The sequence below is a fragment of the Perca flavescens genome, chromosome 19 (assembly GCF_004354835.1).
Source record: "Perca flavescens isolate YP-PL-M2 chromosome 19, PFLA_1.0, whole genome shotgun sequence".
Classification (NCBI taxonomy): Eukaryota; Metazoa; Chordata; class Actinopteri; order Perciformes; family Percidae; genus Perca; species Perca flavescens.
In genome coordinates, this window is record NC_041349.1 from 25,106,624 (window position 1) to 25,131,913 (window position 25,290).

The 25,290-nt window shown below is 45.0% G+C and overlaps 1 protein-coding gene across 1 annotated transcript in view; it reads right to left on the reverse strand.

Moving 5' to 3' along the window:
* Nucleotides 1–4,763: 4,763 nt before the first annotated feature.
* efnb3b (ephrin-B3b) overlaps nucleotides 4,764–25,290 on the reverse strand; it is a 76,279-nt gene continuing 55,752 nt past the window's right edge. Inside the window, exons 3-5 of the mRNA XM_028564441.1 lie at nucleotides 12,611–12,703; nucleotides 9,842–9,904; nucleotides 4,764–5,350 (exon numbers count right to left, since the gene is read on the reverse strand). Coding sequence (XP_028420242.1) covers nucleotides 4,914–5,350; nucleotides 9,842–9,904; nucleotides 12,611–12,703 — 593 coding nt within the window. The 3' untranslated portion in view covers nucleotides 4,764–4,913. The remainder of the gene's footprint in view (nucleotides 5,351–9,841; nucleotides 9,905–12,610; nucleotides 12,704–25,290) is intronic.

A 25,290-nucleotide genomic window follows, 5' to 3' on the forward strand; every position in this document is an offset into this window, starting at 1 on the left:
ACCAGGATCAATGCCGGTGTGTGGCAGTGCATACGATTGCATATGGACATGTGTTGGTGTTTGTGTAGTCGGGGGTCAGTGAGTGTGTGTGTGTGGCATGTAATCTACTCTCACACATCACAAATCAAAGGGTAAAGGCAGCTGCCTGGTCATCTCGCCCTATAGGCCACCCTGATGGCACACCAGGCTATGAAATTGCTTTAAAAAACACACACACACACACACACACACACACACACACACACACAAACAAATTTTGGAAGGGAGCAAAAGACGCTAACAGTTACCATAGAAACGTGCCACAAAGCTAGAGGGTAAGAAGGGGGAAATAAATGAGGAAGAGGGGTGTTAGAGAGGGAGGGAGACAGATGAAATCAGCTCTGTCAATACGTTGCCAAGCAACACTCAAAATTAACGAAGCTGGGTTGATAACTTGTTGATAACACCAGTGGGAGAGCCAGTATGTGTGTGTGTGTGTGTGTGTGTGTGTGTGTGTGTGTGTGTGTGTGTGTGTGTGTGTGTGTGTGTGTTATTAGCAGAGGCAGTGAAAGAGTCCCTGCTGAGAAAAGCCCAAAGCAGAGATAAGAGGAGAGACCTTCTATTAAAGGCAGGGTTACTAGTGGGCCTCAGGAACACACACACACACACACACACACACACACACACACACACACACACACACACACACACAACAAAAGACCTCAGCAGACCCTTACACAATAATGAATCACACAACAGGACCAAAAGAGTGGTGCTTAAACATTTTTTGTTTGTTTTTTTATTCAACTTTTTTCCAAACCAGGAATGTACTAGTTTTTTCCTCTTTCAAGGTGTGTTGGGGGTGGGGTGGGGTGGGTGGGGGTAACAGGGGAGGGAGGGAAGGGGTCGCTGTGATGAGTAGACAAGGGGGTAAGAAGGAGAGAACAGGAGGAGGAGGAGAGGACACAACAAAAAAAAACCTTCTCACACAGAGGTGTCCCAAATACAAAGTCTCAACACGTTACACACGAGAACCACCTCGCTCCGCTGGCCTCCGCTTGCTGTCTATTGGCACAAAGAAACACACACTCACACAGGTACACACACACGCACTTTCACCAACGGAGTGGTGAGGGAGCTAGGCGGTGGCTGCTGCTTTTTTTTTTTTTTTTTTTCTCTCTCTCCCCAGTTCCATAGAAACAGCACTTTCTTCTTTCTCTTTTCAACATGACAACCAGTGGCTGTGTCCGTGGTTTTTAGAAAAAGCCAAAACGTTGAATTGACCAGTCAAACACAAACAGTGAGAGAAACTTTGAAATAACATCGACATGGAAATCAAACAATAGAAGGAAAAATAACGTCGAGTCCAAGAGATACTTGACATTCTGCTGAGAGGGAGCGAAATGGACCGAAAACGGGTCAGAGGCTTCTTCGTCAGATTTGACGCCGTAAAGTCAGTGAAGTTTTGTTTTCCCCCTCGCAGGCAGCAGCCATTTTCTGAACAAAATACTGTCATTTTGGATCGGAGTGGCTCCAACGAGTTGCAGAAGTTGTTGAAGAGAGAGAAACAGCACATTTCATTTGGTTTGGAGGATATTTTAGAGACTCTGCGCGGGTTTAAATAGACATTGACTTAACAGCATACATAAAAAAAAAAAAAAAAAAAAAACACAGGTCGGCAGTTGTACAAAAAGAAGAATTTGAGGTGTTTCCCCCCTCATTTCATCTTTGAAATCAATTTTGATACAGTCAAATACAATCCAAACTTATTTATGGTATAAAAACATTTCTGAACATCACCATCATGTGTTGAACAGAGCCATAGCAGACGAATGTGACACTAAAGTATGAAAGATATCTCATTATATGATGTTAGATACTGATACAAAACACAGTTGAGAAATGTTGTAAGGTCCAGGTTTAACACTGGCTTCACACAGAAAACATGGCTACATCACTGGAGACTGTGTGTGTGTGTGTGTGTGTGTGTGTGTGTGTGTGTGTGTATGTGTGTGTTTGAAAAAAATAAAAGCTTACGCTCTCCACTGCCACCCATTTTACACAATAAGCCATAAACATGTTTGAGCAACACAAAACTTTTTTTTTTTTTTTTAGTATGCACATGTGAACATATTGCACCTCTGAACACAGCGTTGTGTTATTGCCCTTGAGGTTGAGGTGCTGGGCACTGTGTGTGTGTGTGTGTGTGTGTGTGTGTGTGTGTGTGTGTGTGTGTGTGTGTGTGTGTGTGTATGAGGGCGTGTGAAAGAGAGAAAAAAAACCCCACACCGCACACAAATGCTCTTTTCATCCCTCCCATGTCCATCGGGTTAGGCTTAATCACAGATATAGAGTCATATGAAAGCAATCAGCATTTCTGTCGAGCGTGGGTGAAAGTGTGTGTGTTTAAGAGAGAGAGAGAGAGCAAGCGGGAACGAGAGTGTATGTATGTCATTCAATGCAATCAGTAGGCATTTGTGACAGTCATTAAAAGGTGTGAAATCTGTGTTGCGTGGGAGGTGTGTGTGTGTGTGTGTGTGTCGAACAGAGAGAAACAGTACTGCTGTGGGGGATTTCTCTTGTGTGTGTGCCCGCGGCTAGCAGTGTACTGTGTGTGCCTTCATAATAAACGAGAGAGCGCGTGTGTGATACAGAGATGCATTTCAAAACAAATTTGGGGCGGAAAAGGGAGGAGCAACTCTGAAATGTGCCGCCTCACGTTAACATTAAGTGTGTTTGAGTCACAGTAGATGTGTGTGTGTGTGTGTGTGAGAGTGTGTGTGATGAGATCTCTCCTTTCCAAAGTTCAACTCCTCCGAAATGCGTTTCTGGCTGTCGTTCCATCGCCTCCGTTGAGGAGGCTCAGACCCTCTGTTGAAAGAAAATGTTTCTGTCCTTCGCCAGCCAACTCATCTGCTCTCTGCATCCTTCCTTCCTTGGGATCCTTCATTTCTCACTCGTGCCGCTCCCATCCTCCCCTCCCCTCAGCTTCTTTTTCTTTAGCGTGCAATTCCTTCAGTCTTTTCTTTCCTTGCCTCCCTCCCCTTCTCTTTTTTTTTTTTTTTCCTCTAAAGTTCTGCATTCAGACGCCGCTTTATTGCTCCTCCCCAGACAGCACTCTCTCTCTCGCCCTGTTCTTTTTCCTTTATTCTTCTTTTTCATTTCATCCCCTCACCCCCCTCTCCCTTCCCCACATCACCATCACCACCTCTCCCCCCCCCCCACACCCCTCACTTCTTTTCACTTCTGCGTTTCAAAAAAAGCGTTTGAAAAAAAAAAAAAAAAAAAAAAAACTTTCATAGATGGTTCTACCTCAACACTTCCACAAACGAGGTCTAAACTTCAAAACTACAGCATAGTACAAGGAGCTATAAAAATATACACAGAGTTCAGAGACCCTGGTGGAGCGGGAGGAGAAAAAGGGAGGGAGGGAGTGAATGAGAGAGGGAAGAGAGGAAGAGAGACACAACCTCTGTTCGCTGGGAAAATTAAAAAAAAAGGGATTAAATTAATATACAACGCAAAGGGAACAGGAAGGAAACAAGGTCGTTCTAAGTTGTGAAAAACAAAAACAGCAGCTAAAAACAGTCTAGCAACAGAAGTGTAGTTTAACAGAGTGGGTAAAAATCATAAAACAATAGAAAAAAAACCATCTAGAAATTATTTACTGGATATTCATATATATAATCTATAAGTGTCGATAGCGATAAAAAAATCTCACTTTTTTTGATATTCGCTCACTATTTTGTGTTTTGGTATTTAAGACAAGTCTAAAGAACGCACTCACACACAAAGCGTACACACACAAACTAAACCCCACACGCGCATATGCAAACTCATATGCAAACTTGCTGTACTGAAGCACACTAACTGCACACACACATCTATTGTGGAGCAGCCGCGCCATAATTATTATCCAAGTTGTATGCACGCACACGCACGCTCTCACACACACACACACACACACACACACACACACACACACACACACACACACACACACACACACACACACACACACACACACACACACACACACACACACACACACACACACACACACACACACACACACACACACACACACACACACACACACACGCACATATTATTAAAATATACAAGATTCTGAGTGTCAGGATTGGTCAGGCCTCCTCAGGCCTGGGCCTGGTCGCGTTGACCGCCGCCCGGGCTTGCTGATTGGGTGAGTCCGAGGCCCCCTATTTTCTCAGGAGAAACAAACACAAAGAAACTAGAATCCTATTGGTGAGTTAGTGGCAGGGGCCGGTCTCTGGTTGGCTGATTGAGCACTGAAGGGTGGGGCGGTGGGCTAGGCAGGTATGGCCTCTGGGAATCAGAGTTCTCCGGCGCTAAGTGGGATCAAGGGTGTAGTTTTTTTTTTTTTTTTTTTACAGTTGTGGTCCTTTCTTTTTCTTTTTTTCTTTTGTAAAACCTCTCAAGTCCCAACGCCAGGTCCATACTCCTAGAAATAAAGTGTGTTGCCACACACACATACACACACACACATTGGCGTTATGGGGACGACTCTTCAATTCAGCACGGGTGGGTCTCGTTTAGCTCTGAGTTAACAAGAAGGGGGCACTCAGAAGCTCTTGCCCATTGGTGAGGGCCTTGTTAAGAAGGGCTATGCACCGATTGGACTTTGCCCTTAACGCACACTTGGTGGCCCAGTTGGTGTGAGAATGGGGTGGGGTGGTTTATTCAGCTAGAAACACAACTGTGGCCGGGCTCACGGGGCAGTGAGTGTGTGTGGGAGAGGGGGGGTCCATGGGACAATACTGGTAGTACTGAGGGGTTCAGGGTTGGAGCTGTGATGGAGAGCTTTGCTGTGGCTTCATTTGGAGCAGGGGATCGGCTGGTAACGGGGAGAGGGGGGGTGGATGTGTCCAGTCGGCCGTAGCAGCGGGGGCGTCTCATACTTTGTAGTAGATGTTGGCTGGGCTCTGAGGGGGCATCTCCTGGACGATGTAGACGGGGTGTCCGTAGTCGCCGCTCACCTTCTCGTAGTGCGGGCAGTAGGCCGAGTCTGACGTCCGCAGAGGGATGATGATGTCGCTGGGCTCGGAACCGTTGTTGTTGGAGCTGCTGAGGCCCCCGCCCCCTCCCCGCTTGGGGCTGGTGAGCGAGGACAGCGACAGCGGAGGGTGGTGGGTGTCCGAGTGCTTGGCGTGCCGCCGCCTGTAACACACCACGCAGATCACAGCCGTTACCAGCAGGAGGAAGGCGGAGCCTCCCGCGGCGCCGGCGATCAGGGCGATGTTGGACGGTTGAAGGGGCCCGTTCTCCCCGTCGCCCTCGTTTCCAAAACTGTTGGGTCCTCCTCGCGATTGGGTGGAGTTCCCTGCTCCCCCTGAAACAAATCACAGAACAATGTTACTCCAATATCCACTCACAAGCTTGCCTTCAGTGTTTCCTTTTGATTTATACATGCATATCAATCATCAGGAATATACCAGCAATAACACAGCTTGCTTTCACAATTTGTGTTTTCATGAGCTTTTAAATACACATACCACTCCTTATGGTTCTGTACCACAATAACATGAGTAACGTTGCTGGGTAAGCTCTGCTAGTGAAGGCTGCAGAGACTTAACCCAGTGGAATGCAGGAAGTATGCAGCAAATCGCTTATATGTGGTCTCTTTATTGATGTAATGAAGTGGACACTGGTGCTTATAAAATGGAGAGGGATGGCCGTAGTCTCCGTGTGTGAGAGTTCTGTGTAGTATATACTCTTGTGGACAGCCTGGCTAAGCCACAGTGTGGATCAAGGTAACACACTTTATTTCCCTAACCTTAACAACTGTATTTACTTAGCATTACAGCCAACCACATGAGGAGAGCCTCCCCCGTTCTGCTCCTACCAGCAGACCACACACTCCGCTTGCCTGCCTGCTGGCCTTCCTGCCTGCCTGTCCTACTGTCTGTCTTTTTATCGGTCTCTCTGCTTATCAAACTGTCTGTCACACATCTTTCTGTTTGTCAGCCCATTGCTTCCTCTGTCTGTTATGTGCCTGCCTGAAACCTAAGATCTTCACAGCCTCGGAGCGCAGAGTTTTCTCTGCAGGAAGTCGGGTCAGAACTCAGCAGGTGAATGATGGTCTGGACGTGTGTGTGTGTGTGTGTGTGTGTGTGTGTGTGTGTGTGTGTTTATAGAGTTGGGGGGCGCTAAGGCTCTGGCACCGGACCGTGTGAATGTGTGTGGCGATCTAGTTAAAGGCGGTAATGCGAGTCCCTGCTATATAGAGCCTTTGGATTGGTCTATCATTATTCCTGGCACACATCCCTTTCTCTCCTCCCCGTCTGTCTCTCCCCTGCGTCTCCTCCGCTTCCTCGCCCTCCCTCGCTCCGTGGTTCTCTCTATCCTCGGGTTATTGTAGCTGTAATGACCTACCTTGCTCCGAGCTCAGCAACTCGCAACACACACACACGGACACTAAGATATGGACCTACACAACCGTGCGAGGAAATACATGCAAACACACCACAACCCCCGTCGCTGGACCGACTCAAAAAAGCTCTAATGCCGGATGTCAATTTCACTCCCTTCTCCTCCGCCCGCTTTCTTCCTCCCTCCATTAACCCAACATCCCTCATTCTCCATCTCCATTATGACTGCCGCCTTTCACCGGCTCTCTTTATTATATCCTCTTCCTTCACCTCTCCTCCTCCGCCTCCTCGTCTCGCTCCCCCTGTTTTCCACTTCTCACTCGCTCCTGTGTTCCGTTTTTTATAGCAAAGTTCAGACTTTGACACCTTCTTTTCCCCTTGATCCCTCTTTTTTATTTCATTAGTGAATTTATTGAACTAATTTCACCTCCATCCATCCAACAGGTCAGAACAGGTCAAGGTGATGACATAGTCTTGTCCTTGCTTTTGAGCCAGCTGTACTTCCTCCTCTTTCACATTGTTAGTCTTGTAAAATATTTTCTTACATATATTTTTCTACATCTTTCTGAAACAGTTTTAGAGACACAATAATTTCCCCCCACGGAACTGTTGCACATTTTATGTAAATATCTGAAAATGTTGACAGCATAAAGTGTGAATCAGCACGCTTTTCCATCAACAAGCTTTATATGAATACATTCAAGAGGATCTGAGGAGATTACATACTGTAATTAATGAAGCACCAGTAAATGTGATGCATCGTGGCATTTTATTGCTGCTTCCCACGTACGACTGCATTTGGTTTTTTATGAATTAATTTGTCTCTATCCATGTGTACTCTGTGGTGTTTTATGGTGATACAGAGTGGGCTCGGTGTGCACCAAGGCCCCCGTCTGGACTCGCCCGGGAGACTTTGCGGTTGCATACACTCTCGACACCATTGCTGTTTCAATTTTTTTCTTCTGGTTTCTAATGGAGTGACAGGATGACACGGATACTTTGTTTTAAAAAAAATCGCAGATGCAGAAGCAGTGTATTAGACATTATTTCATCTTTTTCTAAAACTTTGGGCCGATATTTCAAAACTTGTAATCTGGATCAGAATATTCAGATATGTAACCCCATGTTTTGCTATCCAGGATCAGCTAATTCATCTTACTTTTGTGCCGGTTTTTCAAAGCAAGTTGGATAAGTTCACCCTGATCCTGATACAAACTTTTCAAGGTTACGAAATCTGGATAAGCAGTGCTCTAGATGGGACTACACATCCCAATGTAGGCTACTCGCTATGTAAAGAACAACAGGTAGAACAGCCAGTGTTTTTATGAAAGAAAACAGTATGGCTTCTACAATTGTTAGAAACTACTTTTGCCTGTGTCACTGTAATTAATATGAAGTAATAAATGATTATATACTGTCCTGAAAGCGTAATGTCTATCTACTTTATCACTGTAACGGTTAAAGAAATCAAATGCAAAATATTAATAAATGTATACAGTACATGATACAAATGTTGTATTATTTGAGCAATTTAAAAAATCTAAACATTTTGCTCCTGAAATCCACCCTTCTGCTGGGATCAGGACAATACATTTATTTTCGGGTCAAAGCAGGTATCCAAATCCAACGACACATACTAAAAGTTTGACCCAGATCAAAATCAAAACTGGATTACGTGATCCAATCAGATTTCAGAATCCTTATTTTCTTTTCAACAACCCATTTTCAAGATTGGATCCAATCCGATTACTTGGGAACAACTGGGCCTTTTTGATTAAAACAATCTGGCAGGTTGTTTGTATTTCACAAACTCAAAAACGAGCAGAAAAAACACAGGAGTAGAAACATACCAACTGTGCCATTAACACTGGCAAAAGGAGTTGAGATCTCTGTGCGTGGATTCGGGGTGTAATGCAAAACTACTATATAGATGTATACTGGAGGTGGGTGCGGTCTAGGTTGGAAGCTGTTAAAAAACAAATGTGTGTTCATTTGCCTTGTGATAAACTGCCATTTATATCATTGTCTTATTACTGTCATGTTGCGCACAGTGCTAGACTTCAATATAAGATCATGAGGTAAAAATAACACCTGTGCAACAACAGCCAGCTTTACCCTGCACTTAGCTAATCTGACGCATGAACCTCGCTGAATGTCTGAACCTTAAACTATTCGCACCTCCATGCAACAGGCTATTGGTTTGCATTTCGGCAAATCTGCACCATGAAAAGTCATGCTGCTTTGCCTACTAGCAGTTCCAACAGGACAACTTTGATACGGAAGACAAAGTTTGAATCCAAAAGACTACGAGACCAGATCTAAAGTTTTAAGGTGCACCTCTTTTCTATGATTTCCAAACAGAGAAAAAATGAGATGCTGTGCATTATCTGTCCATATCACAATAATGTATTTGTTACATCCCTTGAGAGGATCAGATGAAAGAAAATGACTGTGAATAACAAGCAGTATTCCAGTTATTAGCGGAGATGATTCACATGAGGATTATAAATTCTGGCATAACGATTGTGTCAGGAGTCAAAACAACGATTTCAGATAAGTGTGTGCTAATATGTTCTTGTGTTAGCGTCAAAAATGTGTAAAACCCCTCATTATGTGTGTGATGTAAATCAGTCCTGTAGTGTGTCCAGTGTTGTTTGTCTCATTCTAGTAAAAACGGCACGCACTCTATTGTTGATGACTTCACACATACAGTTCTCACCTATGTGAGGTATGGACAAAGTGTGAACGCCCTGATTCACACATTCGGTATAGTACACAACAACAAAACGAGGGAGAAATAGAAACTCAACATGTTCGTTCTCCTCCACTGAATGACTTAGAGGTAGAGCATGTGTCTGGCCTCTCTCCATTTCCATCCCCTTGTTCTATTCCCTTCTCCTCTTTGCTTTTCAATTATTCTTTTCTTTTTCCTCCTCATGTGCCTCCTACTTCTCCCCACTCTGCCCCATCACTCCCGTCTCTTCTCTCTTCCCTCATCTTTCCGTAATTCTCATTTCTTTCTTTCTCTCTCTCTTAAAGGAATTACAGAATCCAGGCCACCCAAACGAATGGCAATAATAACTCTCTGAAATGTCGCCGCCGGTCTAGCCCTCTCTCCCTCTTCTCTTCCTCCCTCCTTTTTTTCTTGTCCTTCTCCCAAGGTAGCTATTAGCCATCCATTCCCCGCCTGCAGCACTTAGCTCGGAGGGCCGGGCGCAGAGACCAGGAGGAGAGGGAAAGAGAGCGGGGGAGAGAGAGAGAAAGAGAGAGAATGATATGGAATTAAACAGAGAGATCCACAGATGTCACCACTGCACATTCTCCATCTGTCGCCTCCTCCCTCCCTCTCCCCACTGCTTTTCTTTTTTATCTACCAGTCTTTTGTGTATTCCCTCCATCCATTATGTGGATGGATCCCACTGTGGATTATCTTCATTTGGTCTCCTGCTTACCTGGGTTTCTGCTGGTGGTGCGTCCCGCTGGCAGATCCTTCTTCGGAGGCAGCCCATATGGGCCTGTGGAGGAAAAATAAATGTGAAATATGAAGCAGAGTCAGAGACTATCTTGTACAACAGCCAAGGCTCTTGGAATTGGAACCAAGAAGTGACATAGCGAGGAAAGAGCCAGCCAGAAGGAGAAATAGCGACAGAGGAGCTTTAATAAAGGCTTCCCTCCCTTCCATTGTCATTCTAAGAGAGCACATATTGATTGGGCTTCAATGTGTCGTGAATGAGCACTTTTCCATTTGTTTGAATGGGAAACTAAAGAGAGGCCGTTTGTTGTTTTGGCCAGAGTGAATATACACAAGGCCATAACGGCTTGTAATCTGTAGTCGCTAAATCAGGCCATCTGTCTAGCAAGCCCTCAGTAATGGTGATGGCATTAAAGTGCGTTTATACGACACATGCAAACCATGATGCACGCACGCACGCAGCTATTGTATAAGTGCTACTCCTCACTGCTGAAAGAGATGGTTCAGAAAATACTAATTTTGTTCACCACTGAGCCATCTGTAGCCAGCAGTAGGCTGAAAGAATATAGTTTTTATATTGGGATATGACTGTACAGCTCTGCAGTTTATGCAACATTTTAAAAAGAAAGTCTGTTATTGGTCATTGCAGCAGCAGGGGAGAGAAAAATGGATATGACAATGGGGTGCTTTTGGATGAAACACAAAAACACACACTTCATCACGCCCAAGCACAAACTGGGGAATGTGTGTGTGCGTGCACAGCCATCAACCTATACATACTGACATTAAGTGTAAGGCTGGTTGGTATTGGCTGGCGGCTCCCTCATGACAGTCAACCTAACAGAAGTTAGGGGGCGGGGCTGTCTGGATCAATAGAAACTGCTGTGTGGTCAGCAGGGGCTAGTGGAGGGAGGTTCAGGCTGAATGTTTGTGTGTGTGCGTGCATGCGTGCGTGAGTGTGCATGCAAGACTGTGTGAGACTGTGAAACTGTGTGTCAGAGACAGAGAGCAAGCTAGATAGATAAAGAATAAATAAGAAAAGACAGGTCAATGTATGTATGCGTGTGCGTGTGTGTGTGTGTGTGTGTGTGTGTGTGTGTGTGTGTGTGTTCCTTGGAGCAAAGCAGAGCGGCCTATCTCATCAGAGATCACCATGAATCGGCACGTCGCTTATTTAGATGACAAACAACACAGACGTGACCTTTCAGCCACATAACAGATAAGACAGAAAGACAGAGAAGAGTGAAAATAACAGAGAGGGGGATTGAGAGTTGGGTGGAAAGATGGTGAGCAGGCAAAGTGAAAGGGAAGTGATGAGGACAGGGAAAAAGGGAATTTGAAAAGGAAGCGAGCAATGTTGCTTGAATGAAATAGGGGTTAAAAAAAGAAAAAAGGCAAATGCAGAGGCAATAGAGAGATAAGAAGTGGAGGAAGGACAGAGGAGAGAAGAGAAATAGATGAAAGATGAAACAGGGACAGAGAGAAAGGGTGAAAAAAGATGACAAATAAAAAGATGTGCGTCACAGAGTTGTGTAAAAGTGGCAGGAAGGTAGCATTTCCATTGCCCATGTGGTGAAAAAGCCACGGGACAGCCGGCTGACGATGCTGATCTTATTGGCTGATATAGAGCCACAGCATCGCCACTTGGCTCTTTGCTGAAGCGCACCTTACAATACAAAAGGCCTGATAACACAGGATAGGCTAAAGGAATCCAAATAGGCGAGTATGTGTGTGTGTGTGTGTGTGTGTGTGTGTGTGTGTGAGGTGATCGTGTGAAGGACAGGTGCCAATTATGTGTCGGAATGTGCAGGTCAGTGAAAATGCTTAAATGGGCCTTTTTCTGCTGCTTTTCTAAAAAGCCTGCATGTGAGGGTCATTACCTGGGAATATTTCCCAAACAAATTAGAAGTGTGTGCAGCTATGAGTCATTAAAAATCACTGACTGTGTGCTTTAACACTGAAAGTCATTTTGTTATCGTGCTTTCGCTGGCAGGTCAGCGATGGGGGGATGTGTGTGTGTGTGTGTGTTCTGTGTGTGTACGTGTGAACACCCCAGTTTGTATGTCTGCGCCCCATGTATGTGCTCATTCCCTCGCGTGTGTGAGCTGATGTTGATACCAGTAATATATATCCCGCACAGGGATATGCGAGTTTCAATGTGTGTGTGTGTGTGTGTCCTGCATGAGTCAGTAGTTAAAAGGCAGAGTGAGAAGGGAGTCAACAGGGCTCATTAGAGCTGACTGATCCCACACTTCTCTGCTGTTCTCACCACTTAACGAGCCCTAATATGCTCAGAGAGAACACACACGCACAAAGAAGTGATGTATGCGCGTGTGTGTGTGTGTGTGTGTGTGTGTGTGTGTGTGTGTGTGTGTGCGGATATTGTTAGGTATGTGTGTATAGGAAAGAGGAAGATAAGAGGGATGGTCTGAAAGTGGAAGATGCTGCATGTCAAGGCAAGGCAAGGCAAGGAATGTGCAGATGGGAGATGGTGTGAGATGCGGTGGATTGGAGCCAATGGCTGTAGATATACTGTGTGTTAAGCGAGCGATTGTGTGCGATGCATGAATAACAATGTGTGTTATGAGTAAGTGTGTAAAGAAGAGTCCATGTGTGGTGGAGCCCAGCAGTTGTACTTATAGGAGAGCTCCTGTGTGTGTGTGTGTGTGTGTGTGTGTGTGTGTGTGTGTGTGTGTGTGTGTGTGTGTGTGTGAGAAAGTAATGTAGGACAAGAGTTGAGAAGACTTACTCTGCCCCACTTTCAGGACCACCTTCATGCCTTGCGTGGCACACACTCCGCCTCTCATGCTATCCAGGCCTTGACGCGTCCCATCTGACGTAGCTAGAGGGATGCAAACACAAAATTACACAGTTAGCCAAGTAGCAGAGGGTGGTACATATATACAAACACACACACACGCACACACACACACACACGCACACACACACACACACACACACACACACACACACACAACACACTCTCTCTCAATCTATATCCGACAACAACAATAGCTTCTATTCATATGGTCAGCCATTCCAGAGTCAGCGAGTGACATTTGCAGAGAGGCAGCGATTTAAAACTCTACCAGAAGCTCTGAAATGTCAAACTACGAGGCGGCAGCACTTTAATAAGTCTTCATTTAGCAGTCCACTGGAATTCATTAACACCCCCACCACGGTGCATGGACTCAACTGCTTTCAGTCTACTGCAATTGCTGCTCGGGCTGGAAAAATAGCAGGAGAGGGGGGTAATCTAGACATGCTTATGGAAAAAAAATGGATGTTAATCCAATCAAGGGCGCATATAAAATAAAATGGAGCCCCTGAGACACAAAACACTGTGTGTAGAGAGAAACTGGACCTGATTGGTTAGCGTACAGACTGTGTTGAATGAGAGCTCCAATGTTTAATACCCCATTACTATCACTGCTTTTAATTAAGCAAATTACAGAGAATTTGTTTCCATTTAAAACTGAGGGACTGATGTGTTGATACAGGCAATGAGGGACTTAATATGCATTGTTAAGCTTTAAAAGCTCTTTTTACACTGAAGGAAAAAAAAATGCAACAATTTAATCAGACCAGGAGAGATACAGGGTCACATTTGAATCAGCCTCCTTCTAAACTGAACTGGAATCAAACAAGTGAAGCTAGAAAGGAAGCCAGAGGAGGTCAAGCAGTGCTGACTACGGTAAGTGCACAGGCAACCCGGTGTGTGCGCATGAATCGCTGTAACACTCCAACACTTCTTCTTACATAAAGCATGTCAGCGAGTGCATTAAAGATCACTGGTCTTCGGGTCACAGCGGCCGGAGGAGGAGGAGGAGGAGGAGGAGGAGGAGGAGGAAGGAACACACAGAATGGAGGGCTCAAACCGTAAAAGTGCAGGGATAGAGATATGAAGATGCAGAGACAGACAAAAGAAAGGAGGTCAGAAAGAGGAGGCGAGGAGTGAAGAGATGAGAATCACACCTCTGCAGCTGCAGTCCCTCATTTGTACACAAATGTTGTAATCATCACACAGCCTTTGGGATCACAATGAACGTTGACGTATAGCTACAGTGGCTCGTAAAAAAGACAGCAACACATCCTTCCTTCCACTAAACCGCACAACACCCCTGCACACACCAGCCGCCTGTTCTTATTTTCCCTGTTAAGGCCCCCTGGGGCTAACCCTCACCTTGTCTCCTTAAAGAAATATAAAAAATAATTACCCCCCCCCATCCCTTCGCCACTTTGCTTCAGGCTACAGATTAGCCTGTCTGAAGTGTGGCAGAGACGGAGGGATGGCGGATGGCTCGGGAGAGAGAGAGAGAGAGAGGGGTGTGAAAAAGAGGCAGCTTTACTTCTAACACCTCCGCCACTCGCTCTCCCTCTCTCTGTGCAGGAGGCAGAGTGTGAAAGCAGGAGGAGGAGAGAAGCAGGCGGGGGTCATGGCGAACCGCAGTCTGGTGGAAAAGCCAGGAGGCAAAATGGATGAAGGTTTAAATAAAGCGCTGTGAAAAAAGTTTGCACGTTCCTCAAGTTTCTTTCTATTTGCTGTGTTACCAAAGCATTTTGAATCATACAGTAGTAGGCTATTTGTGTCTGTCTAAGACCTGTGTAGTATATCCTGTTGCACTAACGTAGGAGGAACATTTTGTTTAATCAAATAAAGGGAAATAAGTTGTGTGCCAGAACAACGTACAGCTCTAGTTTAGTCAGGGCTTATTTATGTAATTTGGTTTTTCTTTTGCATCTACACCTTTTTGAAGATTTCCATGTACATTTTGACAATGATTGAATCTAATATAAAAAAAAATCTATATCTCTGTGGGACTGTCTCCATTATAAGTGGATAAAAATATGTATTTCAATTTAACAAACTAATTGTGAGCAATTGCACTAAATCGCATGTATTTTACTAAACAACCTTAATTACATAATTTCGTCCAGAGGCATAGTGCATGAAAACAAAATGTCAAAATGATTAAATGAATGATTTAAAATGTATCATCTATCTTAATTCTCTTAAAGCAAGAAATACTGCCAGCGCATGCCAGGACAGTGCAGAATGTGATGAAGATGGGCGAGAGTGTAGCAGCTCTGATCGGAGGAATGGGTGGAGGGTGGACTAAATACCCTCAACTGGTCTGAGAGAGAGATTTCTGAGAGTAATAACTCCTGACACACACAGGAGGACAAGAAGGTGACGGGAGATGAGGGAGGTGAGGAAGACGAGGGCGAGGAAAGGAGGATGAGGCCGTGCAGGGAAGCGAGGCAGGGAGACTGATTGCCTGTGACAAGCTGTTGGTGATATGATGGGGACAGGAGACTTTGGAGATGACCCCAGTGGACACAGGGAGGAGGAGGAGGAGGAGGAGAAGGAGGAGGAGGGAGGAGGGAGGGAAGAAGATAAGACTCATAGAAAGAGGGGGGGAAGTGGTAGAACAGAGAGAAAGTAGAAGAGTTAAAAACAGAAAGTAAGGAAAGAGTTTAAATGACATGATAGATGGCAGAGAGGTAAAAGACTCTAATGTCTCCATTATGGGAGAGTGGCGCAGTAATGGATACAAAGAAGAGGGAGCCAAATTGAACCAGGAGAGCCTCCATATATGTGATTTTGCAAATGCAAGTTATTTTTTTAACATCATAATCAACAGGTCACAAATATCCCAGGGGGCAATTTTTGTTAAAACAGTGAACTGTATCACGACAAATCCTCTCAAATCCATTAGTCGTGTTACAGGTGCCACTATTTCTGTGAATCTCTATTTCACAGGAACAAAGTGAACAAAGAGATCATAGCTGTTTTGTCCTTGGATTGGAAATGTCCCCACGCAATCTTCAGTCGCTACACACTGGAAATGCGGAATATTTTCTTGCACTTGAGGGGAGGGGGGGGGGGGGAGATTAGATATCACCAAATCAAGGTAGAAATAATCGCAGAACATCTGTGAAATCCTGATGAGAGACAGAGATGAGAATGGCGTGCCTCAACTCTTTCTCACCTCACTTTGGGAGGATAGCGAGAGAGAGAGAGAGAGAGAGAGAGAGAGAGAGAGAGAGAGAGAGAATAAAAGAGTATGGGGAGGAGTGTATAGAGCAATTTGGGATGAGATAAGAGGAGAAAGGAGGAAGACAGCGAGAGAGAGAGAGCGAGAGAGAGAAAGAGGGAGACAGGGGAGGGAGAGAAGGGATGAGTAATTGAGACAATGATCAGCAGTGATGGAGGGGATGTAAAGCGCCAGAGGACGGAGGAGAGGAAGGGCGTCGCTCCGCCACCCTCGATCGACAGGAAGACAGGAGGGAGAGGCGGAGGAAGTGGAAAAACTTCATTATTGAAATAATACCGCAGTCAACCTCAATTAGATTGCACAGCGCCGAGGCTCTGCACACAAGGAGGCAGGCAGCCATGCCGGCCGGGGGAGGGCTGTGTACCCCAGTCCATAGAAAAGATCACAGATTGGATGGCAGTCTTTCTCTGGGTCTCTCTTGTTATTACCAAGGTCAGTGCCGGGCCAAACCTCTTCTCTGCCTCCATCCTCGCTGCCGAAGTTGGCCCACAGTTACGTTAAAGTGGAAGACGACTCCCCTGGAATTGGAGCTGCACAATATATCAGGTTTTTTTTTTGTCATCGTGACCAACTTGCGCAATAAACACGTCGCAAAAAGCTGGGGCATATCACGAAAGACACAAAGGTTTTTTGTGTTGTTTGAAAGAAAATATCAGTAGAAAACTGCACTTTAAAATGTAACTGTCGTTTCTTTTTTGTGTGGTGCCTATTATATTCAATTCAATGTTCAATTTGTTCAATAAAAGACTGTTGGAAATGATTTCCTTTCATTTGTTTTAAATTCAACAAGCAATTTGTTGTATTTTAGCAGAATACTGAAAGCAGCAGAAAGGCAGAACTGAGTACACTTTAATATCTGTTTACTTATCGCAAGTAATATCGATATCCTCATATCGTGGCGCCCTAACTGGAATCATATCTCACATCTTTCATTCATTCAGGGACTTTAAACTACTGTTGGACATGCGTTCAGCTCTATATTGACTGTCAGCCGCTGCAGTGGACTATGCAAAACAACTTCATTTGCATAAAGAAGCAGCCCAGGCCTTCATGTTTGCCATCCCGCTCTATCCCTCCCCCTCCTGTTGTGTGTTTTGCAGCCCTGGTTATATATTCCACACATGATGAGTGACAGCCGGCCTCCCGCAGCAAAACACTTGCTCCTATGTGAGTGATATGAATTTGTGTACATGATGATTTTGGTATTTCCATCACATACTTCTTCCTACTTTGGGACACGACTCACATTTCGCTTTACTAAAAAGTCACAAGAAGTGCTGTTTTTTTGCCTGATATCAAGTATTTCTGTTTAAAATGTTTTGCAGAGGGACATCATGTATACTTTCCAGGTTTTGGTGCAATATGTTGTTTTAGGAAGTGGAAACAGGGATTTCTGGGGCACTGCTCCAAGGCCCTATTATCAACCGGTCAAAGTGGGCAGCTACCCCGCAACCGCAGGGGCCCCAAATGTTAAAAATAGTTTGAGAATATCCACAATAAATGACAGTATCAAAGGAAAAGATAAGTGGCTATAACTTGGTCATTGTCACTTAATCCTCAGGTCCTGTCTTGTTGAAGGTCCATGTGGCCAAGGGCGTAGGTTTTAGAGGTAGGGGTGCGCACATCAAGTCAAGGTATCAGGCTTAAGCTGGTTTGGGATTTCCAAAATAATGGTAGTCTAAGAAAAAGTTAGAACTAGGGGCCCCAGACACATTAATGTCACTTGAAGAGTAATGAAGCTGCAGGTTTTTCATGTTAAGAGAGATTACGGTGGAGCTCTACTGCTGTTGTGTTTAAATACTGTATGTGTGGCCGAGCTATTGCGACAGTCCAAGCTCGCTACTGTACCACACACACACACACACACACACACACACGCACACAGTCAAATTACACACACATGCCTCGAGCGTGAAGTGGGGACATCTTTTCTGATGACAGCTAGATTAAAACGGAGCAAAACTGAGAAAAAAGCAGAATAAACACCAAACTGAGTGAAGAAACAAGCAAACAAGTGCCAGGGAGGAACAAAGCTTGCTTGCTCCTGCTGTGCTGTCTCACGTTCAGCACAGCAGCTCCCCCGCTAGCCTCTGGTGTGTGATGGCGTGTTAGCCGCGCCACGAGTGTGTCAGGCTAACGAACGCAATAATCACGAATGCAAATGAAACCTGAAAGACACAAAAGGAAGTGGGTGTTTTTGTTTTGCCCCGGGTACACTGGTGCATGCTAAGGCTGGAGTGGTTTGAGTGTGTACGTCTCTGTGTGCGTTTGTGTCACTGTGTGTGTGCAAAGTGTTCCCGTCTGTGCAAATCGACCTACAACCAATGTGTTGCTTCACAGCAGCTTTTAAAATCCCCCGTTTGGTTCCACAAGTTTGGCTTTTGGACCACATTCTCCAAAAACAACCACGAAACTAAGTTTGTCACTTGGGTGTGTGTGTGTGTGTGTGTGTGTGTGTGTGTGTGTGTGTGTGTGTGTGTGTGTGTGTGTGTGTGTGTGTGTGTGTGTGTGTGTGTGTGTGTGTGTGTGTGTGGGTGGGATTTACAGTTGCTTTCCTGTTTAAATTTGTAGTCCTCACTCTCCAGAGGCTCTATGTGCTCCATGTGTGTCATCTTGATGATGAAGAGCATATAACCTGATCCTCTCTCTCTCTCTCTCTCTCTCTCTCTCTCTCTCTCTCTCTCTCTCGGCAAAGCTTAATGATTCATTCCCCCCCCCCCCCCCAAAAAAAAAAAAAAAAACCCTGGATCTCGGCATCGAAATTTCCTGTAACTAAAATGTCTTCATAAATCTCCTATGGTGCTTTTATAACCTGGCTATGACGCATTAACGAAGCTATCACAAGCCATTACCTCGCGGCGGCGGCGGCGAGGAGGGGAAAAGGCATTAAGTTGTGTACTGAAACAGAACAGGCCTTATTTTAGCTCCCCCTCGAAAAAAACACACCGGCCGAGTATTATTTTCACATTCCACCTCCAAATACACAGCACACTACATTACTTCCAACATAGCATGAGGTTTTCCAAACTTTTCTTTCTGCAAAGCGTGCAGGTTTCTTGTTCTATTGTTGCAGACAAAGGCCCACTGTTGACTGTGTTGTGGCAGCACTTGATCCACAAATGGGAGCGGCTACAAACAAGGACAGCACAAAAAAAAAAGACGTCTGCATGTTTGGCGCCTCTGTTGCGCGATGTCATGATGGCATGTATGTGTGCGTTTGTCACACGAGGTAATGCGAGAACGGGAGGAGATTTGCGCTGATAAAAATCGTTGAAACATTGGCTTGTTCAATAAAAACAGCATCCACTTCTTTCCTCTTATACCAATATATGCTGCAGTGGGTTGTGCTTTGAGTGGAAAGAGCACAAACATATGGTACATAAGGATACTTTGGACTATGGTTACCGTTTGAAAAATTTGACTTTTTAATCACACAAGAAAACATTTAATCTGACCCATACAATGCTGAGAGATTCAGATAAAGCTAATTATTTTGCCACCAAAAGTGCCAAAACAAATTAAAGCCACACTTCTCATTTCTTCTGGCAACCAAACTGGCTGATTCCTGATGGGAACTCTTCATTTGTAGTCTGTAATAATGTGATTTAAGTATGACATTTATACTTGTATACTATAACCTTGAATAAAAATAAACTTAATAATGCGATGTGTGCAATTTTTAGCCTTGTCTCTTGCCCAAGTTTGTGTGAGAGAGAAGCAGAGGCGATGGGACCCGGACATGTCAACATTAGGAGCCAAGTCATGGTCACAGGTTGAAGTCACATGATGTGTCACATGCTGACCAAAACACACACACACACACACACACACACAAACACACACACAAAGAATCTCACACAAGCCCCCAATTTCACACATGCCTCCACAGTGGACATCATTACCTCAAAACCCTGGACCTGCCATAGTGGAGCTAGCACACACACAATCCACAGGGGAAAATGATCTCAGTGTCTTTGCTTGCGTGCGGTTCATCTCTCCTCTGTGCCCGATGACATTTTAATTCTCAGCAGTTATTCGCTTTCCATCCATCCTGTTCTATTACAATCATCCCCCCCGCCGCCTTTCTATTCGCCCTCTCTCTCTCTCTCTCTCTCTCTCTCCTCTACCCCTCCCTCCCTCTGTCTCTCCTTCCCATGCCCATGTGCTTGGAGGGTGGGCGACTCAGAATCACATTGTATTAACCTCCAGCACCAAAACACACACACACACACACACACACACACACACACACACAACAAACTGGGCCACAGCACAGCAGCCTCCCCCCCTCCTAACGCTCAGAGTTACGAAAAAAGGAGGACTTGGAGTGTTGGAAGTCATCAGTAGGCATAAAAACACAGAGGCAGATTTCTTCCCATTCATTCTCACGTTAATTAAAAGACGAGAAACAAATCGTGGACGAGCAAACATAAAAAGTCTGACGGCCCGATTCCGAAAATAATCCTCGGCGGATAAATGTGATCCCCAGAGCATAGACATACATAATGGACCAAAAGAAAGGCCGGCACAAAGCGAGGGAAAAAAAAAAAAAAGCAAAAGCAAAAGAGGGAGCCATTAAAAAGAGGCCTAGTGACTGGGTGGATGAGCCTTGTGTAACGACAGTAAAGTGCTAGCCATGTAGGACAGTCAAGACCAATGTTCCTTACAACTGGGTCAATGTTTCCTTCCTGGGGCAGCGAGGGCATTCTGTGTGTCTGTCTGTGTGTTTGTGTGTGTTCGGGGGCTTGCATGAGATTCTTTCCGAGTGTGTGTGTGTGTGTGTGTGTGTGTGTGTGTGTGTGTGTGTGTGTGTGTGTGTGTGTATGGTGAGTATCTATGTGTTAACTTTCACAAACCTGCCAGAAACTGCTATCCCTGCAATCCCTGTCAAGTGCACCTCGGAGTGGACCACCATGCATATTGAATGAATACTTCAATGACTACTTATCAATACTTAATGAATAGTTATCAGTGCATCCCTGAGTGACTTCTACAGCACTGATTTTTTTTCTTCTTCTTCTAAAGGCTTTTAAAAAGGCATGCAGAGCCTTTTTAGATGCGGCTCGGTGCTACGTAACGCAGCCCAACGCTGGCAGGGCAGAAAAGAGGAGGCTGAGCGGCCCTGGGAGTTCACGGTCGCGTTTGAATGTCTGAATGTGAGATTTTCCAGTGCCGGCTGAGGTGATCTGCTGAAATCGCACAGAATGAGAAGTAACACTTGAAGCTATCGCGAGGAATCTGGGTGCCTGCAGATCCTCATGTGTGCATGTGTCCTTGTCTGGTGGCATGTGTCCGTCTTAGGGTTTGTGTGTGCTTGTGGGTAGCCGTTCTGCATTATATCAGCCACTAGATTGGAGGCCTGGAGAAATGGGTCAGTTCCAGCCTCGTCGTTCCCTCTCGCTGTCTCTCCTGCTCTTTTCTCATGTTTTTTTTCTTCTTTTTCCCAGCCTCTTTTATTCCCAAGTCGCTCCCAGAATAAAAACGAAACACCTCCGGTTGTCCACTCCTCCCGCGGCTGCCTGGATCTGGGTTAAACCAGTGAAGTCCATCACTCACTTCCCTCGTTCCCCTCCTACTCCTCTTTCTTTTTCCAATTACGGTGAAACACTTGCGGTCTCCTGACATTAAGATTGAAGAACAGTCTTATGATTAACAATGATGATGTTGATGAATCTATATTTGCCACGTCACAGTGAACTTCCACCATACTTGGTGTCTTCGTTCTCCATAGCTCAGGGCCTGGCTCATGGTGACTGGAGCTAAGTGTTTCGTCAGGGTGGCCACACAGACACACAGACACACGCACACACACACACACACACACACACACACACACACACACACACACACACACACACACACACACACACACACACACACACACCTGTTGCAAAACAGGGGGAGGGGGTGAGACACGACACAGGAAACAGGATATCATGACTAATAGTACTAAAGAGATTTCTCCCTCCCTTTCTTACATTAAATGCTCCCATCATTCATCCTGTTGTCTTGTTATTGGGCCAGTAAGTTGCCCTCAAAACCCTCCCCTCCACTCTCCCATGAACGCACACACACACACACACACACACGCACGCACACACGCACGCACACACGCACGCACGCACACACACACAAACACACCTGTGTGAGTGCTCAATCACTAAACAAAAGCCCTCAGTCTCACATTAGCCTGATTTACTGTCTTAATTTAAGCATGAATTCTGTGCAGCGAAGAGGAAAACAGGCGAAAACTTCACCTAACTCCTGTCACTTTGTCATACTTTCATCACAGGGGAGGAGGGGAGAAAATAAAAGCAGCAGTCTGTTGCAGCAATCACTCTCACCTCCAGTAGCTTTCCCTCCTCTCAAACATTTCCCTCTGCCTTTCCTTTCAATTACTGCCTTTATGTTTCCAGCCTTCCTGCTGTCCCCCTCTTTGTAGTGGCTTCCTCTCAGGCAGAACCTAACTGTGACATTGTCTGTCATTGCAGGATTACAGCATTGGCACCTCGCCACGAACATGCCGAAGACACGGAAGAGGCGACCCTTCGCCGCATGCGTTCCGCTCTGCCACGGGGTTCAAACCCTTCAACGAGAAAAACAACTCAGGAAACACTGTATGTATCTGAAGAGAAAACTTCCCTCTGGGACACTGAGCTGTCAGATTTCCTTAAAATAAGTGACTGATGGTGACTTTTAGACAATGGAGATACTGCTGAAGAATTGGCATGATTCTGTTTAAAGAGCGATGAGAATACAGTTTGACCCTCATGTTTATTTTTGGAGTCATTTATTGGCTGATATTTTGTATCTATCTATTCCTTTTCGAATCAAAACAAATCTCTTGAAATGTTATGCCTTACGAAACACTTTGAACGGCATTATGTCCATTCAACACTTGGTCATCTCCATTTTTAATAACATCAATCACACACAGAATATAAAGAAAAAGCACCATTATGTTGAAACATCACAGGCCAATAATTGTGAGATTTATATAAAACCTCTCTGAAGGACAGGCGGTCGTATAACGCCGGGCCTATTTCTTGCTTTTTGGGTTTGATATCTGGGTTATGCTTCTTTTTGGTGAAATTGAAATTGGGAAACAGGGAGGGGAGAGAAGTTGCTCGACTGAAGGACAAACGTCTGGTGAAACAAGAAGCTAGGAACGATGCAAAAAAGAAAAGAAAAAAGAGGGAAGTGGGTCAACGGTCTGAAGGGAGGAACGTGACAGCGATCTGTGACATGTAGCAGGAGAGAAAGAAAGTGAAAGCAAGTGGGAAGATGGCGGCGGGGAGAGGGGAGGGGTTTCTAAATTAAGAAGAAGGGAAGCAGAAGGGTGTGAAGGAGGAGGAGGAGGAGGAGGAGGACGAGTGAGGGTGAAAATGTGAGAGAAAGATGGGAAAAGACAGAGTCCATGGGAGGCAGGAGCTGTTGGAGAAAATGCCCTTGAGATGACTGTCATTCCTTTCTGGGTGATATTAACGGCAAATGTCAAAGACCCCAGAACTTACTGGAGGTTAGGTCTCCTAAATAAAACACACACACACACACACACACACACACACACACACACACACACACACACACACATTTTCCCCTTCAGACAATGACTTTTGAAAGGAGGCAGTGAAGGAGTGGGCCTGCAGAGGAGCTGTACATCTTAAAGACTGTAATTACACATAACTGTCAGTCTAATTAAGGCTTTTAATGAACTCCATGAGAGCTCAGAAAGGACAAAAACCTCCAGCCGCTGGAACGTGTGCGTGATTGTTTGCGTGTGTGTGTGATAAATGATGCGCTCGAGGAAGAACGTGTGCATAAACGGCATCACAATCAAACTTTTTAATGAGCCTGAGTGCAGCTTTGAGGTCCACCGTCTAATAAACATGCATACCTGGGTCTCTCATCCTCTATTTGCAACACACACACACACACACACACACACACACACACACACACACACACACACACACACACACACACACACACACACACACACACACACACACACACACACACACACACACACACACACACACACACAAATGTATTCCTGTCACACTCTCAATGGTGATAAAGTGTTAAAGCCCTGCCCACTGCTACGCGTGAATGGACCTATAGGAAAGACCTTTGAAACAATTGGATTTGCCATTAAGGAAAACCTTACTTAAGTCTGTATCTAATCTGCATTATACATCATTAAGCCTGGCTACTAAAACTCTTGGCTGCACTCTGCTGTTGGCTGGCCAGGTATAGGAAAATAGATTGCACTCAAAGACTGGAAAAATGTTAGGTCTTAATCTAGTGGCAGATACAGAATCAACTCTTGTTTGATTTTGGGTGGGCGAGCTAAATCATGTATACTGATGGCAAAGGGCACAGTCTGTTGTGTAGTTTGTAAAGAATCAATTCCCCCAAATTTGAAATACAAGAAAAACATAATTTGTGTTACTTACTTCTGATGGTATAAAGAAGATCTTTGCAAAGCTCAACACACGTTAACACTACTATTATCATTCTATAACTCTCACTTTACAATTACCGGTTCTTTTGATGGCAGGGGCCACGGCCACCACCATTCATTTAAGGGCCCAAACTCACATATCAAGAAACACTGGAGGTAATGGAAAACCGTCGCTCTTCTCTTTCTCCCTTAACTTTCCTTCTTTCATTGCGTGCCTTTCTTTAACCAGTGGCTATGTCATAGACTGTAGACACTGTGTACACACACACACACACACACACACACACACACACACACACACAAACAAGCACTTTAAACCTGGCTCAGTTTTAGTGTTTAAATGCAGCAGCCAAGACACAATCCTGACGAGCACGGAGGTCCTTCTAATGGATCAACACAGATTCAATTCAATGGGCCAGTGTGTGTGTGTGTGTGTACTTTCCTAAATGTCCTTGAACCATGACTGTAATAATTGAATACAGAGTTGTGCATTTGTGTGTGAGTTGCTTTCTTGTAATGTATGGTTTAGCCTATATGAGCATATACGTTGTAAGACAGAAATGTTTGACTAATCTTTACCAGTACAGCCCCCTGTCCTCTGCCCCCCCCCCTCTTCTATTATTCTTGTTTTCTAAAGAGGAAAGCAGGAGAAACACACACACACACACACACACACACACACACACACACACACACACACACACACGGGAGCCAGCCAGCCGAAATAATACATCTCGACATCTGTGCCTGCGTACTGCTCCAGGGAGAGATAGGAGAGGGAAGGTGGAAAGAAGAAGGGTGAGATATGAAGGGGAAGATGATGGGCAGCAGAAGGAATAGGGCAATTATATACTGTTTGTGTGTGTGTGCATGTATACTGAATGTGTGTGTCAGTGTACATTT